Raw genomic sequence first — 18,729 nt, 5'->3', positions numbered from 1 at the left:
TCCAGTTTCAGTCTCCTTAAAATGGAAAGAGAACTTAAAATGGTTACAAAGAAATCTGAAAGCAGAATTTCTCTCGCTTTTTCAATTTTTCTCCCATCTTTTATGGCTGTCTCTCCCACACTTAATTTGACAGCAATTTTTTAATGACTCACCTCTATGGAGTCTTTTTAAAGTATTCAACATAGTTTCCCTAGAAATAAGAACACTATTTCTTTTTATATTCCCATTTCAGCAATTTAATTAAACAATAAGTCAGATGCTGTTATTCCTCTTCTCCAGCACCCCTACTGGCTCACCACCTTCCTGAAAGGACAAGCTAAAGTATGCACAAGGCTCAACACTCTCTGTCTGCTGCCACCTCTCTAACCTGTCTTCTGCCACCCTCCCCAGCTTCTTAAACCCCCATACACATCCTCCAATGGCCAAGCGAGCTCCTGCTTCAGACTTTACACTTGCTGTTCCCCTCTCCAGAATTCTCTTCCCCTGGATATCCATGGGGTTAGCACTTATAATTACCTTTTTAAGGTTTCTGTTCAAATGTCACCTTTCAGTGAAGACTTCCCTGTCACCCTATTTAGCCACCCTTGTCCACTCTGGAGCCTTTTCTATCCCCCCACCCTCACATTGTTTTACTCCATAGCATACCTATCTGCCATTCTATATATTTTACTCATTAGAACTTGAGCTTCTTGAGGGCAAGGATTTTTATCCATTTGTTCACAGATTCTAGTAGTCGTCATTCAGTAAATATTTGTTTCATTCCAGTAGTCCTCACTCAGTAAATATTTGTTTAATGATAATCTTTCTTATTGTAATAAATGTATTGTCTCTCTGATTAAATTGCATAACTACAACACTAAGTACCTCAGGCTTGAAGAGGTTTAAGAACAAAGTTAGCAGAGCCTTGGTAAGCAAAGAAGTCACCTGGAGGGGTTAGGAGTGTGCTGGTGCGGGAGAGCACAGCCATGAGCCCTGGGGTCAGCCAGGGCATGATCCAAAGGGGAGCAAGGTCACCTGTTAAATACAAGTCAGCTAGATAGTCTCTCCTTTCAACTTGATTGAACTGACCTCTCCAATTACTCGATGCTTTCATATTCAAATGGACAATAACACACAGCAAACTCAAACATAGAAGATGGTCTAAACAATTTTCTTCAGATACAGGTGGAACAACAGAAAGAAGATGGGTTGTCTTCTTCTGGTCCACCTTCTTTAACAAATCTCTTCATCTCTCTTTCATCCTTCGTTCTCCATTAAAAAGGGGAAGAGTATAAAATAATACGTGGCCTGCCTATTTCACAGGTCCATTGTAGTATCCAATGGATCAATAGCTATGGAAAAATTATGACACTCTATACTTTAAGCAATTCTCTTTGTATTAACATGGATAACTGACTTGTCTGTAATATCTATTATAGCTCCCCAAAAGTGACAATGTGCTTTAGAGCATTTTGATTTTAAAATGATTCCTAAAATGTATTAAAGAATAAACAGAACGAAAAGTCTGCTTTTAAGGGCATGGAATGATAAAGAGAAGGAAAATGGCTTTTTCCTGATTCTTTAATAGAAAAATATAAAGAATAAAAATAAATCTCCAGAGCAGTACCTATAGTATATAAAGTTCAAATTCAAGACCATTACTGTGAATATCCACAATCATCTAAACTCTTGATACTTCAGATATTCCTCATCTATTCCAACACCACAGAGATAATCCAAGATGATACATTAATATCACACATGTCAATAGCAGATTTTAGGTAAATGAGCAAACCCTTTCCAACCATCTGAGTTCTGGTTTATTACAGCATTTATTAACCAAAATAAAAAAGTGGTAAGGAATGACTTGTCACACCATTTATTAGAGTTGATGGAGTGTAGACACTCTTTTCAATACGACTTTAACACACTGATGCACCACAGTACATTATTAATGAAAAGAAATGCATGAGACTTATATCAGCTTTTCCCACAAGTCATTTTGACATTAAATTCAAAAATCAATTCTACCCTATATAGCAAAGATTCAGAGATAAAATGTTAATTTGTTAGTTGTTTACCAAAACTTAAATTTATAATTAGAGGCAACAATCAGGAATCCTCCCTATTCTACTAAATTAAATAATCATACTTTTTTTGGAGGGGGATTCGGAGGAAGAATTAATTTCAACAAGAACATAAACAAATTGTGCCCCAGTTTATATGTGACAAGAGGATGGGATCTAATTTTCCTTCTGATTGAAAGAACACAAAGGACACAGAATGCAAATTGTGTGTTGGGTGTTTGAACTTCTCTTCCAATACCTGAGTATCCAAATGGAACTAATTTTCTCTGGAAAAGCTATTAAGTAATTGAGCATGCTTGTGCCAAGATGAGGGATAATCCTCAAACTGTGAAGGAAAATAAACATATTTTACAATGACAGGGTCACCTCACTCACTTGGTAACATCGATCAAGCATTTTACATTCAAAAGAAATAAACAAAATATATTAAGAATGACCTACCGCCAAGAAGGAACCCTGATAGACACAAGCACCTGTGGGGAAAAACAAAACAAGAATTAAAAGGGATGCATAATAAAGCAATAGGCACTGCCCCAGCAGGCTTACTGCTAAAACTACATTCACAGGCATCATAATCAGCAAACTGTGCTTTTTCCAAAATCTTAAAAGCCTGAGCATTCTTCCCCTGGGGAAATAACTCCATACATCAAAACATCATTTCTTGGACACACATGAGAAAAAGCATCATTAAGAGTTATTATTTGAATTTTAAAATAAATGTATTTATAATAGTTTGCTATAAATACAGTGTATATTTTCCTTTGTGATAAGTGAGCAAAGCCTCCGTAATCCAGTCCCAGTTTACTTAGCCAGGCTTCTCTGCCACTCTTTGCTAACAAAAATTCTCCAGTCCAACCCAAGAGGCCAACTGAGGATCCCATGATATACTTCTGTGTGTCAACCTATTTGCTCATTTTCGTTTCCTACAGGAGATGTACTTGGTCTATTCAAGCCCTTTGAACTTGACCCCATCTCCTACATGAAACTTGTCCAGCCCATAGGATATTGCTCTTCCTCCTTTGAATCTGTAGCACTTTGCACCTGCATCATCCATTTGTGAATTCATACACACACACACACACACACACACACATATTTTTTTTACTCCTAGGAAAACATATATATATATATATATATATATATATATATATATATTTACTTATAGGAAGAGACGGTTTCTATTTCTACTTCTACTTCTGCTTTTACTTCAGTAGACCACTTTTGCTTCTTTGTATTCCCCACCTCTTCACACAGTAGGCATTTACTTAGGTGTCTGGTTAATTAACACAAAATACCCATTTCACGTCTTAAACACAATATGTTCCTCTTTAGGGAAATTAAACCATTTTATAGGAGAGCAGCATAGATGGTAATTATTTGAAAAGAACTCTTCTATTGAGCTCCTGACCTCCAAAACTCTTTTCACCCTCTTTTCACTCGATTTTTTATTCTGATGGACTGCTTACGAACTGACACATCTCTATATTTCCCAGTCATTAAGCACCAAATGAGAAACAACAGATGATTTGTTTCTAAATGGAAAAGAAGACTGAATTTGAATGGTACAGCCTATATGTTCTGAGAACTAGTGTATCAAAAAATAAATCTCTAAATTTTATATTTGAAAACAATGTAAAATTGCAATCCTAATTTTTAAGAACATACACACATTCTTAACCAATTTTTGAGCAGTACAACAGGTGTTGATTTAACCTAGAAACAGTGGGCAGTGTGCTACCAGCTATTTCTCAGAAATCAAGGCTGCAAAACAGATTAGAGTAGCATACACACACCAAGGTAGACACACATCTTGACAACGTGCCACGGTTGGTTTCCAAAGAGGGAAGGACGTATTTTACTACAGTGCTTGCCTCTAACAGATCATTCATGAAATCTCAAAAATATTAACTTCTCAGGAAGGTTTGATCTCCTTTCTCCACCAATAACAAAATTAGTGACAATCTTTAAAGAAAATGAGATGACTATTTAATGAAACTTTTAGAAAAAACACAAAATTTAACCTTTAGAAATAGACCATCCTCAAATAATTTTATTGCTCTCCTCTATAGTGTTAACTTCCAAAGTCAATATCTTTTCAAAGCTCCAAAAAAATCAAGCATCTTAAGAAGCATCCAAGCACCCATATCAAAACGCATTTGGGGGAGTTTAGATAGACACTATAAACTCATTGCAATATGAAAAAATAAAGCAGCAATGAGTGTGGCATTCAATACACACTTGGTTAAGCCAAACATCTGCCAGAGACTCAAGTCAAAATGGTGCAGAGCTGCTGATAAATTCTATCATTAGGACAAGAAAGTAACTCAATTTGGGTCACTCTATGATGTACAATTCCAAAAGAAATAAGCTTTGCCCTCTGAGGGCTTTCCTAAAACAGAACAGTTCTATCCAGAAGGCAGGTGCATGGATGAGTCTCCATTAACATGCTTCCAAAACCTCATTTCTACTCTCTTGAGAAAATAAAGCATTCCAGTATGCTGCCCAGTCCTATCAAACATTTATCACCAGCCAATGCCAGAAGTGGTCATCTAAAGCAAGCATATTTCTCCTACATTCACGCACACTGCACACCCACCAGCAGACGAAGTTGGGAGATGTGTTGGCACTGGGCGCTGTGTGCAGCTTCTCCTTGAGAACTAAAGTAGAGGGCTTTTCACTAACCTATCAAGTCACATAATATGGAAAACAAAGTTGCTCTCTCCACTCATGGTCATTTTCTAAGAAGTACTAGAATGACTGCAGGTCTATCTGAAGTTTGCATTTATGGCTTTAGTTGAACTTTAAAGGTAACTCCAGCTCAAGGTAAATTTTGAGTGCTGGTGTAGATCTAGAAGGAGATACAGGCCTTCTTCAAAGGAAAACTGAGGAAAAATAAGAGACAACAGAAACTGGAGTTCTCTAATCAAGAACACTGCCAGTTGCAGGGCATGGAATACAGCTGAGATGCAGGGTAATTTAAGTTTTAATACCCCACGACCTGTGAGAAAGTGCATAAGTTCTGCAGAGTAAAGCAATTATACAGCACTCACTTCAAGAAGAGACTAGATCCTGAAACCTGGGCTGCTCTTCTTTCTGAGTCGTTGGTTCATTTTTGCAGGTCACATAGGCAAAATGTTCCTGCATAAAATCTAAACAAGTAAGTGTTTTTTTAAGCCCTTTTTGTACATGATTATATACTCCAATATCAGATGCCTATATAAAACCCAGTGTTTTCAGAGAATTTTGAGATACAATTTGCACCAGTACTTACATCCTGAAACTATTCACTATAGAAACTATAACTGGTAAACTGAGTAAATTAGAGACATTAAATCCAAGAGCCACAAAATGTCAAACCCATTAGTTCAAAGAAATAGTGTCAGATACAACCATTAAGATATGAAGAGATTTGAAAAGCATGGTATCACAAAACATGAGTCATTAGGAACAAGCAGCCACAAGTTGGCATTTAAATGTTCAAGCTTTATGTTGTGTTATAATTCAGCATATGGCTGTGTACACAGTGGAATAGTTAAAATAGAATAGTTTTCTGGACTGACAGGACAGCTCATGTCCTAATTATTGTCAGCTAGGATTTGAATCAATTAACATAGTAGTTGAAATAAAAATGGACCAACTATTTTTGAAGATTCTGTAAGAGTTTGTAACATTTGGCATGAGGCTCCGATTTTGCCATGTAGTAGTCCCCTCCCCTCTTCTGAGCCATGTGGAAAGAATATTTTATGACTACTTGCATCTAAATAAAATTGAGTGATATTGCCACCCAAGTCCCTAACAGTGAATATGGATGGCTGTGTCACCACTAAAAGATGTATATGGGGAGGGTAATACCCAGAAATACGTTTATGATGGAAATACGAGCCTATGACAATACATCACTTCTTTATTTCCACTAGCAAAAGCCAAAAGATGCAAAGTTGCAATCAGTATCATTTCAATATTGGGAAACCCTCCAAGGACCAAATGTTCTCATAGCCCTTTTGCTATTTTACCAATATTAACAATTTCTGGGCATGCAAACTCCTTAAGGGCAGGTACTACAAGGTGTTTTGGTTTTGTTTTTGATGTCTGTATCCTCCTACAAGACATAACTTGACATATAACTCTGAATAAAGGTTTGTGAGATAAAATAATGAAGAGAGAGGCTATTTTTCCCAGCCAATGCCTTCTCTTCCCTAACATTGAGTTTTAAGTTCTGAATCCCTCACTGAAGGGACTCTCAGCCAAGCGTGGAACCAAATTTGCTGATCCACCCATAACTAAAACACACTGTCTATCAAACGATCCTTTTCAATGTAATCTGTTTACGACATTTATAGGAAAAGCCTGGGAGATTGTCAGATTGGCTAACGTCACATGGGGAACGATGGGATGCAGACTGGAGCTCAGTTCCCTTAACCTCCAATTCAACATTCCTTCCCGATCCCAAGCCAGCTGTTCTATCCAGTGTAACTTCACAGGATTTCTACATGTCAACACAACTCAAGACAATGTCATGTCAGATTCCAGATAACGTTGTGGCAGAATTTCTCTGATTCAGAAAGCAGGCATGTTAGATGTTTCTCTGGGACTTCTTGATTTTATTAAGTTCTCAAATCATAGTAGTTTAACAGCTTAGGAATATAACGCAATATAAAACAACACTGCCAATGATTTGCTTGTAAAAATTCATTTTTTCTTCTGCTAACTAAAATATAGAACCACAAAGTTGCAATTGACCACAAAAAAGGTAGCACCTGTTGATTACATTTTTATTCCATACTTGATAATTAGCAAACGTATTTTACAGCTATCACCTAGTCGACTTCTTCATTTAGTAAATGACAGAACTACAGCCCAAAGTTAGGTGGTTCATTCAAGGTCAGTCAGCTAATCATAGAGACCAGTGTACCAATTAAGCTTAATTCAAAAGAATGTGATTTGGCAATACTTGTTCATCTGAGCAATATTTTTGAGCTTTTAATTGTGTACTAGGAGCTGAGATGGAGACAATAACTAGGAGCCATCCTAACCCCTCAGTAAGCGCACAGCTAGTGAGGAAGACTCACCTGTATCAACTATAATTGTGGTAGGTATTAACTGGTATACTAAAAGCATGTATTTTTTTTTTTAAATTTTATTTTGTCGATATACATTGTAGCTGATTAATGCTCCCCATCACCAAAACCTCCCTCCCTTCTCCCTCCCCCTCTCCCCCCCAACCATGTCCTTTCTGTTTGTTTGTTGTATCAACTTCAAATAATTGTGGTTGTTATATCTTCTTCCCCCCCCCCCGGTTTGTGTGTGTATGTGTGTATGTGTGTGTGAATTTATATATTAATTTTTAGCTCCCTCCAATAAGTGAGAACATGTGGTATTTCTCTTTCTGTGCCTGACTTGTTTCACTTAATATAATTCTCTCAAGGTCCATCCATGTTGTTGCAAATGGCAGTATTTCATTTGTTTTTATAGCTGAGTAGTATTCCATTGTGTAGATGTACCCCATTTTCCGTATCCACTCATCTGATGATGGACATTTGGGCTGGTTCCAACTCTTGGCTATTGTAAAGAGTGCTGCGATGAACATTGGGGAACAGGTATACCTTCGACTTGATGATTTCCATTCCTCTGGGTATATTCCCAACAGTGGGATGGCTGGGTCGTATGGTAGATCTATGTGCAATTGTTTAAGGAACCTCCATACCATTTTCCATAGAGGCTGCACCATTTTGCAGTCCCACCAACAATGTATGAGAGTTCCTTTTTCTCCGCAGCCTCGCCAGCATTTATCGTTCATAGTCTTTTGGATTTTAGCCATCCTAACTGGGGTTAGATGGTATCTCAATGTGGTTTTGATTTGCATTTCCCGGATGCTGAGTGATGTTGAGCATTTTTTCATATGTCTGTTGGCCATTTGTATATCTTCCTTAGAGAAATGCCTACTTAGCTCTTTTGCCCATTTTTTAATTGGGTTGCTTGTTTTCTTCTTAAAAAGTTGTTTGAGTTCCTTATATATTCTGGATATTAATCCTTTGTCAGATGTATATTTTGCAAATATTTTCTCCCACTCTGTTGGTTGTCTTTTAACTCTTTTAATTGTTTCTTTTGCTGTGCAGAAGCTTTTTAGTTTGATATAATCCCATTTGTTTATTTTTCCTTTGGTTGCCCGTGCTTTTGGGGTCGTATTCATGAAGTCTGTGCCCAGTCCTATTTCCTGAAGTGTTTCCCCTATGTTTTCTTTAAGAAGTTTTATTGTCTCAGGGTGTATATTTAAATCCTTAATCCATTTTGAGTTGATTTTAGTATACGGTGAGAGGTATGGATCTAGTTTCATTCTCCTGCATATCGATATCCAGTTATCCCAGCACCACTTGCTGAAGAGGCAGTCCCTTCCCCAGTGAATAGGCTTGGTGCCTTTGTCAAAGATCAGATGGCAGTAAGTGTGTGGGTTGATTTCTGGATTCTCTATTCTATTCCATTGGTCAGTGTGTCTGTTTTTATGCCAGTACCATACTGTTTTGGTTATTATAGCTTTGTAGTATAGCTTAAAGTCAGGTAGTGTTATGCCTCCAGCTTTATTTTTTTTGCTCAGCATTGCTTTGGCTATTCGTGGTCTTTTATTGTTCCATATAAATGTCTGAATAGTTTTTTCCATTTCTGAGAAAAATGTCTTTGGAATTTTGATGGGGATTGCATTGAATTTGTATATCACTTTGGGTAGTATGGACATTTTCACTATGTTGATTCTTCCAATCCAAGAGCATGGAATATCTTTCCATCTTCTTGTATCCTCTCTAATTTCTCTCAGCAGTGGTTTGTAGTTCTCATTATAGAGATTTTTCACCTCCTTGGTTAACTCAATTCCTAAGTATTTTATTTTTTTGGTGGCTATTATAAATGGGCAGGCTTTCTTGATTTCTCCTTCTGCATGTTCACTATTGGAGAAAAGAAATGCTACTGATTTTTGTGTGTTGATTTTGTATCCTGCTACTGTGCTGAAATCATTTATCAATTCCAAGAGTTTTTTTGTAGAGGTTTTAGGCTGTTCGATATATAGGATCATGTCATCTGCAAACAGGGACAGTTTGACTTCATCTTTTCCAATCTGGATGCCCTTTATTTCCTTCTCTTCTCTGATTGCTCTGGCTAGTACTTCCAACACTATGTTGAATAGGAGTGGTGAGAGTGGGCATCCTTGTCTAGTGCCTGTTCTTAAAGGAAAAGCTTTCAGCTTTTCCCCATTCAGGATGATATTGGCAGTGGGTTTGGCATATATGGCTTTAATTATGTTGAGATACTTTCCCTCTATACCTAACTTATAGAGGGTCTTTGTCATGAATGAATGCTGAACTTTATCAAATGCTTTTTCAGCATCTATAGAGATGATCATATGGTCCTTGTGTTTGAGTTTATTAATATGGTGTATCACATTTATTGATTTGCGTATGTTGAACCAACCTTGCATCCCTGGGATGAATCCCACTTGATCGTGATGAATAATTTTACGTATGTGTTGCTGTATTCTGTTTGCTAGTATTTTAGTGAGGATTTTTGCATCTATATTCATCAAGGATATCGGCCTGTAGTTTTCTTTTTTGGTTATATCTTTACCTGGTTTTGGTATCAGGATGATGTTTGCTTCATAGAATGAGTTTGGGAGATTTGCGTCCGTTTCAATCTTTTGGAATAGTTTGTAAAGAATCGGTGTCAATTCCTCTTTGAATGTTTGGTAAAATTCTGCTGTGAATCCATCTGGTCCTGGGCTTTTCTTTGTTGGGAGCCTTCTGATAACAGCTTCAATCTCCTTTATTGTTATTGGTCTGTTCAAATTTTCTACGTCTTCACGGTTCAGTTTTGGGAGCTTGTGTGTGTCCAGAAATTTATCCATTTCCTCCAGATTTTCAAATTTGTTGGCGTATAGTTGTTTATAGTAGTCTCGAATGATTCCTTGTATTTCAGATGAATCAGTTGTAATATTGCCTTTTTCATTTCTAATTTTTGTTATTTGAGTCTTCTCTCTTCTTTTTTTTGTTAGCCATGCTAATGGTTTGTCAATTTTATTTATCTTTTCAAAAAACCAACTTTTTGATTCGTTGATCTTTTGAATTGTTTTTTGGTTTTCAATTTCATTCAGTTCTGCTCTGATCTTAATGATTTCTTTCCATCTGCTAACTTTAGGATTGGATTGTTCTTGTTTTTCTAGTTCTTTAAGGTGAAGTGTTAGGTTGTTCACTTGCCATCTTTCCATTCTTCTGAAGTGAGCATTTAATGCAATAAATTTTCCCCGCAATACTGCTTTTGCAGTATCCCACAGGTTTTGGTATGATGTATCATTGTTTTCATTAGTTTCAATAAACTTTTTGATTTCCTGCTTGATTTCTTCTTGGACCCATATGTCATTAAGTAGAATGCTGTTTAATTTCCATGTGTTTGTATAGTTTCCAGAGTTTCGTTTGTTATTAATTTCTAGTTTTAATCCATTGTGGTCTGAGAAGATACATGGGATAATTCCAATTTTTTTGAATTTATTGAGACTTGATTTGTGACCTAATATGTGATCTATCCTGGAGAATGATCCATGTGCTGATGAGAAGAATGAATATTCTGAGGTTGTTGGGTGGAATGTTCTGTAGATATCTGCCAATTCCAATTGGTCTAGAGTCTTGTTTAGATCTTGTGTTTCTCTACTGATTCTTTGCCTAGATGATCTGTCTAATATTGACAGTGGGGTGTTCAGGTCCCCTGCTATTATGGTATTAGTGTCTATTTCCTTCTTTAGGTCTAATAGAGTTTGTTTTATAAATCTGGCTGCTCCAACATTGGGTGCGTACATATTTATGATTGTTATGTCTTCTTGATGGATCAGTCCTTTTATCATTAAGTAGTGTCCCTCATTGTCTCTTTTTATGGTTTTTAGTTTAAAGTCTATTTTGTCAGATATAAGAATAGCCACTCCAGCTCGTTTTTCTTTTCTGTTTGCATGGTAAATCTTTTTCCATCCTTTCACTCTTAGTCTGTGTGAATCTTTATGGGTGAGGTGGGTCTCTTGTAGGCAGCATATAGTTGGGTCCTGCTTTTTGATCCAGTCAGCCAGTCTGTGTCTTTTAATTGGGGAATTTAAGCCTTTTACATTAAGAGTTGTTATTGAAAGGTGTTGATTTATTCCTAGCATTTTATTGGTTGTTTGGTTGTCTTAGGTGTCTTTTGTTCCTTGCTTTCTGATTTACTGTTTGGTTTCTTTGTTTGTTGGTTCCTTAGGTTGTAGATAGTGTTTTTGTTAGCTTGTTTTCTCTTCACGAATGCCATTTTTATTGTACTAGCGGGTTTAGATTTTTCTTAGGTTTTTATGGCAGTGGTAGTTATTTTTCAGGAACCAAACCCAGTACTCCCTTGAGGATTTCTTGTAAGGGTGGTCTTGTGGTAGTGAACTCCCGCAGTTTTTGTTTGTCTGAGAAATATACTATTTGCCCCTCATTTCGGAAGGATAGCCTTGCAGGGTAGAGTATTCTTGGCTGGCAATCTTTGTCTTTTAGTATTTTGAAAATATCATCCCATTCCTTTCTAGCTTTTAGGGTTTGTGATGAAAAGTCTGATGTTAACCTGATTGGGGCTCCCTTATAGGTGATTTGACGCTTCTCTCTTGCAGCTTTTAAGATTCTCTCTTTGTCTCTGAGTTTTGCCAATTTGACTATGATATGTCTTGGAGAAGGCCTTTTTGGGTTGAATACGTTTGGAGATCGTTGAGCTTCCTGGATCTGAAGATCTGTGATTTTTCCTATACCTGGGAAGTTTTCTGCCACTATTTTGTTGAATATGTTTTCAATGGAATCTCCATTTTCCTCCCCTTCTGGAATACCCATGACTCGGATATTTGAGCGCTTGAGGTTGTCTGATATCTCTCTCAGATTTTCTTCCATGTCCTTGATTCTTTTTTCTTTCTTTTTGTCTGCTTGTGTTATTTCAAACAGCCCATCTTCAAGTTCAGAGGTTCTCTCTTCAACTTCGACAAGCCTGCTGGTTAAACTCTCCGTTGTGTTTTTTATTTCGCTGAATAACTTCTTCAGTTCAGCACGTTCTGCTACATTTTTTTTCAGGACATTGATTTCCTTGTATATTTCCTCTTTCAGATCCTGTATACTTTTCCTCATTTCATCATGATGTCTAGCTGAGTTTTCTTGTATCTCACTCAGTTTCCTTAGAATTATCACTCGAAATTCCTTGTCAGTTATTTCAAGGGCTTCTTGTTCTATAGGATCTAGAGTATGAGATTTATTAACTTTTAGTGGTGTACTTTCTTGATTTTTTGTATTTCTGGTGTCTTTTTTTTGGTGTTTATTCATTGTGGCAGGGGGTTTCACAGTCCACCGGTTTGAGACTAATGACTAACTAGGATGTTGCTGTGGTTGCCAATTTGGTATGGCTCCCGCCGTGACTGCTCAGTTGGCCTCTAGTGTCTTGTGTGTGTGGTTGCCTCGGGTCTTGGGCTTCTCCGGGGATCCACCTTTCTAGTCAGCTTGTACTATGCTGGGCTGGTGGATCACGTACCACAGGGTGTGTGATCTCTGTTGAGCTTTCACTTTCTGTACAGGACTTCTCCCCGTTCCGTGTGCTCTGGCCCAGGCTGTTAGATCGTGCAGTGGCGACCCCACCGGGTGTGTGGTTTCTGTCGAGTCTCCGCCTCCCTGGCCGCACGTCTCCCCCCTCTGTGCACACTGTGCTGGGCTGGGGCGTGTCTTCTGCACCCCTCGTCTATCAGCTGGGCCTTCAAGACCCTGCTCAGCACTGCCTCGCCCAGGAAGTCTACCAGGTTTCTGCTAGGCACAGACGACCGGTCTCTCTGGGTGCCTTTGTAGCACTGTGTAGATCTTTCTCGGGTCTTGTTCACCTTTGTATCCCCCCGGTATAAACCGAGTCTAGTGCCCGCCTGCAGCCTGCTCTCCGGCAGGTTCAAGCGGACCTGGGAACTCTCCTACCACACTATTCCCAACCAGAAATTCGTTAGGCTTTTTTCCAAACTGGTGGTCGCAGAGATGGTATCTGCCTCCCAGTAACAGGAAGTTTACCGGGGCCGGAGTCCAGGGTGTGGTGGAGTGACAGTCGGCCCGCCCGTACTTCCTAGCCCTCCCAAAACTGGTCGGGACACCCCACACCCCCAGCCCTGCCAGAGAACCTTGGAGGGAGTGGGAGAGGAGGTTGGCCCGCAGGGTCCGGAAAGCCCCGCGCCAGGCCAAGCAAATGGGCTCAGTGATGGCCGAGCAGGGCGGAGCTGCCCGCACCTGGGAAAATGGAGGCAGCACCGTGGCAGTGAGTGGCCTGGTGGTGCAGGCGGGCGCCGCGTGGGCATCCACCCCCCGAACAGAGCTGTGCCAGGGATCACTCACAGTGCTGTGCCAGGTCGGGCGCTCGCTCTGTCTCTGGTTTGTTGCCTTCCGTGTTCTCGGCGCTGCCGCCTCGGGCTGTTCAGTCGCGGCGCCGCTCGGGCGCTCCCAGGAATCTTCTTTAATGCCGGCCTGAAACCTCGAATCCTGAATAGGGCAGCTGGCCGCCTTCAGCGCGGCCCCAGCCTCCGGGAACCTGGCTGCATCCACAGCAGCCCTGGCGCCGTGTTCCCTGTTTCAAGACTCACTTTTGCAGCTAAGAATCAGTTCTTTTCCTGCTCCACAATTCAAAGCTGTTGCCTGTAAATGAGGCAGCCTCTCCTGCCGGGGGCAAAGTGGCGTTGAGCCCCTACGACCGGCCAGCAGCAGCAGTCCTCCCTTAAGAGATGGCCAGAGGAAGGTCCACAAGTTTCCCGGCTGCCTGAGGCCCAGTGGCCACCTTTTCCACCTCAGCTACTCCGCGCCAGCCGCCGCAGCCGCTGCCATCTTGAAACTAACCCTAAAAGCATGTATGACATGTTCTCTGAGCACTGATAAGACAAAGTCTGCCATGAGCTGATTGGAAAGGTTGTCACAAAGTACATCCCATCAGGAGGAGCACACATGTGAATGTTTCTTTTCCATTTTAAAAAATCATTCCCTACGCTAATAATAAAAACTTGAGGAAATCTCTAAGATTCCTAAGATCCTTAAGCCTAAGCTTTAGATTAGGCATTCATTATGACTTGGGTGGAAACTCTCAGACATGTCAATCCGATGTGTGAAACGACTATAGAATGCTCTGAAGGTGAGGTGAGAGAACAAGAATCAAAGTTTCCAAAGAATCTTTGGCGGAATATCGACCCCATCCCCACCCTTCTGTGCTCCGCGCACCGCCCCCCCCCCCCGCCCCCCACGCCCCCAAAATTAAAACACTCGCAGTTCTTAAACTTTGCTCATTATATCGACCAATCTTCCAAAGAGCGCACAATTTAGGCTCTTAATAATAACGGCTTCTGTCATTTCGAGACATCTGGTTCTGAGAAACTGCATCACTCCAATTGCTCTCTGGTGAGCTATCCAGGAGTGAGAGCACGTATTCTGCATTATGCGTTGCTGGGGTATGATTCTGCATAAGAAACTGCCACCAAGTGAAACTAATTTTTCTAAACACCAAATTCAGGTTTGGGTGGCCCGGGCTGACGTCCAATCTCGCTTGTTGTTATAACTAAGTTCTACAAGTTTTATTTTTTTTGTTTGTTTGTTTAAGTATGCACTCATATGCGCAATAAAGGTACATTTCTACAGGATATGACTGGAGAAAGCTGCACATGCCCCAGACGTTCTTTTCCCGGGAATGGTACACACTTGACATACTTCCCGGGAGGGTGCAATAAGGCAGCACATTTACCCACGCGAGGGCCCCCAAATGCTGTTCGTGGATTTCCAAGGCCACGCCACTTTGCTGCTCGGGTGACTGGAGGTCGACCCGAGGCAGGGCTTTGTCCTCCCCTGGCCTCCCGCCGCCCACACGCGGCACCAGGGATGAGAAGGCGGCCCGTCCCGCGCCAGCCACCGCCTGGGCCGCGGCTCCGATGTGCGACTGGGCAGGTGAACTCTTCCCCCCGCAGCTGGATGAATAATGAATGGAGCCGAGAGGGGAAGCCGAGAGCCCGGCGCTGTGGATTACGCCGTCTCCCTCGCAGCTCGGGGGCTCCCTTCCCCCGCCTTAAGCACTAGCTGGGCGACTTTCCCGGCGCCTTGGAGCAGGTGGGAGCTCGTAGCGCCTGGTGTCCCCGGACCCGGCATCCCACGATCCCCAAAATCTTTATTTACTTATTGATTTGTTTATTGGCTGAGCCCAGATTGCTTTCGATATCGCGGCGTCTACAACTCTCACAGTCTCCCCGCTCTCTCCCCTACTCCGGGGTTTTACATGTAGGTTGGAGCCGCAGAGGAAAACCGCCAGGCGGGGGGCGAAGTAAGAGAAGGAACCTAAACTCTCGTCAACCACTTTTTTTCTTTCTTTCTTTTTCTGGGCAAGCACGCAGGCTCGTGCCTTTCTGTACTGGGGAGATTTCTTTTAGTGTAACTGAATTGCCTACATCCAGAACGCGCTCAAATCAGCCTGTTATAAAATCTTAGCTGGACTTTAGGGGGGGAGTTATAGGACGAGGAGAGGGGAGAGAAATGGGACTTAAGGTGGAGGAGTTTGTGTGTCGTGGGAGCAGAAGTATTGCTTTGCTCCTCACCTATGCTCCTGTGGTTGCTTCCCTTCTCAGGCAGAGGGTAAGTGAAAAGAGAATCCAGTTTCAGAAATGCCACCTCATCGGCCACCCTCCCACCCAAAGGCACTTAGGGCAGAGAGAGAGGCCGCGGAGGAAGTTGTGATAGGAGAAGAACAACAACAACAAAAAAAGCAAAAACCAGTAGTAGGAATCTTCTCAGAAAGCCCACTCCAGTTCCACTCCACACCCGTACCCACCAAACCTTCCACCCGACCCACAACACCATAAAACCCTCTGAGCTTTGTAAACTGCACGACCGCACGCGCCCACACACGCGCCCACACACACACACAGCACCGCTCTCTCACCTTCGGAATGTTGGGGCAACACTGCAAATTCCGCCAACGCGAGGGCCACCCGAAGCCACACTCTGAGGACACCCATCACCGCCTTGGCACCCACGCTGGAAGAGCCCAGTCTTCAGCATCCAAGAACCGATTCTCGGCCAAAACGCTGGTTTCGGCGCCACGAGCTGGGGCGCACCGAGGGTGGGGGACAGAGGGCGGTCACCTCCGGGGAAATGAGATGGAGGGGCCGAGAGCGACACTCACATCCGCCCGGGGGCGCCGGAGCGGGCAGGGGATTCAATTCGCTCGCTGCCCGGGCGGAGAGCGCGCCGAGCTCTCCCCAAAGCTGGACGCCAACGTGGGAGAACTAGAGGAGGAGAGCGCAGCTCTCCGGGGCAAAGTCTCCCGGAAAAGTTGCCGGTCACCGGCTGATCAGATCTCCCAGCGTGTCCCTCTGGCAGACCGGTCCTCCCCGGGGTCTCTGACAGTGCAGATCCTGGCGCAGGTCCTTCCGAAGCAGCTTTTTTAAAGTTCACTTGACACCCTACGTCGGCGTTGCGTCGGCAGAAGGGGTCGCCGGGAGCCCCGAAAGACCCACCCACTCCCACTTCTTGGCGGGTCCACCCCGCTCGGTGGACCTCAGCCTCCGGGGACCGCTCGCTGGAAACTTTGGCGGCGCTGCGAGCAGCTCTCGGGACTCGCCGGCGCTGCAGCCGCCCCGCGCCGCCTCGGGCTGCGCTCCCTGCAGCAGACTGTTCGAAAGCTTCCGAGGAGAGACGCGGGAGGCCCGGGGGGCGCTGCTGCCACTTTCTCGCCCCCGCCCCTCGCCTGGGTGAGGAGGGCTGCGGGGGCGCGGCGTGCCCCACACCCACACCCACCTCCGCACCGCAAGCCCGGGAGCTGGTCTGCAGGGTGGAGGTGCGGTTACCGGCGTGCAGGAGCAGCCATAATTTTAAATGCACAGAGGAAACAGCTACGGAGGCTGGAAAAGACCCCGAACTCAATGGCACCCGGGCTGGAGAGCCCGGAAACGCACAAAATAAGGCCCCGTTTGGATCTCAGGGCTTAGAGGACGCACGCTCCGCCTTCCTCCGCCTCCCTAGCCGCCTCCTTCTCTCCTTTGCTCGGTGTGAAAATGGACCCAGGGACTCGGAGCTTTGGCAAAGATTCCAGAGAGTCACGTGGGGATGGAGAGAAGAGGGGAGGGGGGATGAGAGGAGGCCGAGAGAGCAACCTGATCCCCGTATTCATTCTGCTGGAGTTCGGACTGGCTTTGTTTAGGGCGGGATCAGAAGTGGTCACACCGGGAGGGGGGAGGGGATAGGTGGCGTGGTCCTTGTTCTGTCACAGCCTGCGACCCCGGTTCACACCCTTCACCTGGGAAGGGATCGGTTCGGGGGGGGGGGGTGCCCATATCAAGGTCCCTGGCGCTACCCCCAGCCCCACAGCCCTCCATTCCTGCTGGACTAAGTGTGTGGGGCGGACCCGATCCTTTTCCTCGCTCTGGGACACTCGGGTGGCCGCAGCCTGGGTTTTACCAGCAGCCTGGGAGGATCCTGGCATGTGTCCTAGGAGGGGTCTCCCACCGCGAATGCAGCCTTACCTGTCCCTTAGAGACGCTGTCAGTCGAACACGACGCGGCCTCGGCGCGGTGGGTCCAGCTGCGCCCCCAAATGCCGATGACTGGGAAGTAAACGTCGGGGCAGGGCCGACTGGGACGCGCACTTGAGGAGTCGAGGCCTTGACTCCCCGCCAGAACTGACAGCAGCTAGTTTTAGGACCAAATAAAAACAGCCGGTCCAGGTTTAATCATTTTATAAGACGGGAGTGGTTCCATCACAGAAATGCCGACTGGGTTCCAACTGGCCCAGCGAAGAGACGTCCTGGCTCCCTCAGGTCCTTCGCTTCTTCCGCTTCCTTCATCTTTCCTTTTAAAAAAAAGTAGCACATTTTAAAAGTAGCAAGTCTTGCCATCCCTTGAGCCAAGGTGGGCAAGACTGTCGGAGGGGAGTTTGTAGAGGCATTGAGTTGCGGGCGTCCCACTTGTTCGGGGGCTTCCTGAGCACCATGAAGCCGGCCCACGTACTAGAGAGCACTAACGCCACTTGGAATGATTCGCTTTTCAGAATCAATGAATAAGTCGTAACTGGCAGGTCCCTGTGACTGTTGTTATTTAGCCATAGCAGAGAAGGCACCTCTGACCACGGGGGTCTGATTCTGGAGTATTTGGAGGCGCAGGGGTTGTGCCCCTCCCCCCAAGTCTCCCCACTGGGCTGTGGTCGTCCTAGGGACAGAGATTCTATCATCTTTATCTTAGGTGCTATTTAAACATTTGCTGAAAGAATGGACTGAGAAAAAGAGTAAGTCCCTGAGAGCAGCGGCCACATCAAGTGAAGATGGAGATCTTAACCCCTTCCCAAAAAAAGGACTCCTCTCCTTTTTTATTTAGAAAACGGACATTTTCTCAGTCCCATGTAAAGTGCTGTGCAAACTCAGCTTCAAACACAATCTGACAACCAGATTGCCACCCCTAAACCCTTCCTATATAGAAATTTTGTAGTCACCAACCACTGACTGGGAGTAACAGGCCATTTGTTTTCTCAAGAATCAACAATTCAATCTTATTTTTAAGAAATCATACAATTATGGCACTCGAAGGAGTCTCAATAAGACATCTGTTATACTTGCTAAATGCAAATGTGCTACTTTTTAAAAAGGAAAGGAGATGAAG

At 43.4% G+C, this 18,729-nt stretch overlaps 1 protein-coding gene across 4 annotated transcripts in view; it reads right to left on the bottom strand.

Annotated features, from left to right (window-relative positions):
* FRAS1 (Fraser extracellular matrix complex subunit 1) overlaps window positions 1-16,597 on the bottom strand; it is a 422,531-nt gene extending 405,934 nt beyond the window's left edge. For all 4 annotated transcript variants that reach the window (XM_063108769.1, XM_063108770.1, XM_063108773.1 and 1 more), the window contains exons 1-2: window positions 16,020-16,597; window positions 2,508-2,539 (exon numbers count right to left, since the gene is read on the bottom strand). In XM_063108769.1, coding sequence (XP_062964839.1) covers window positions 2,508-2,539; window positions 16,020-16,095 — 108 coding nt within the window. In that variant the 5' untranslated portion in view covers window positions 16,096-16,597. The remainder of the gene's footprint in view (window positions 1-2,507; window positions 2,540-16,019) is intronic.
* Window positions 16,598-18,729: the final 2,132 nt, after the last annotated feature.

Source organism: Cynocephalus volans, chromosome 9 (genome assembly GCF_027409185.1).
Source record: "Cynocephalus volans isolate mCynVol1 chromosome 9, mCynVol1.pri, whole genome shotgun sequence".
Classification (NCBI taxonomy): domain Eukaryota; kingdom Metazoa; phylum Chordata; class Mammalia; order Dermoptera; family Cynocephalidae; genus Cynocephalus; species Cynocephalus volans.
Note: the sequence above shows the minus strand (reverse complement) of the source record. Positions and strands in the feature narration are given on the sequence as shown.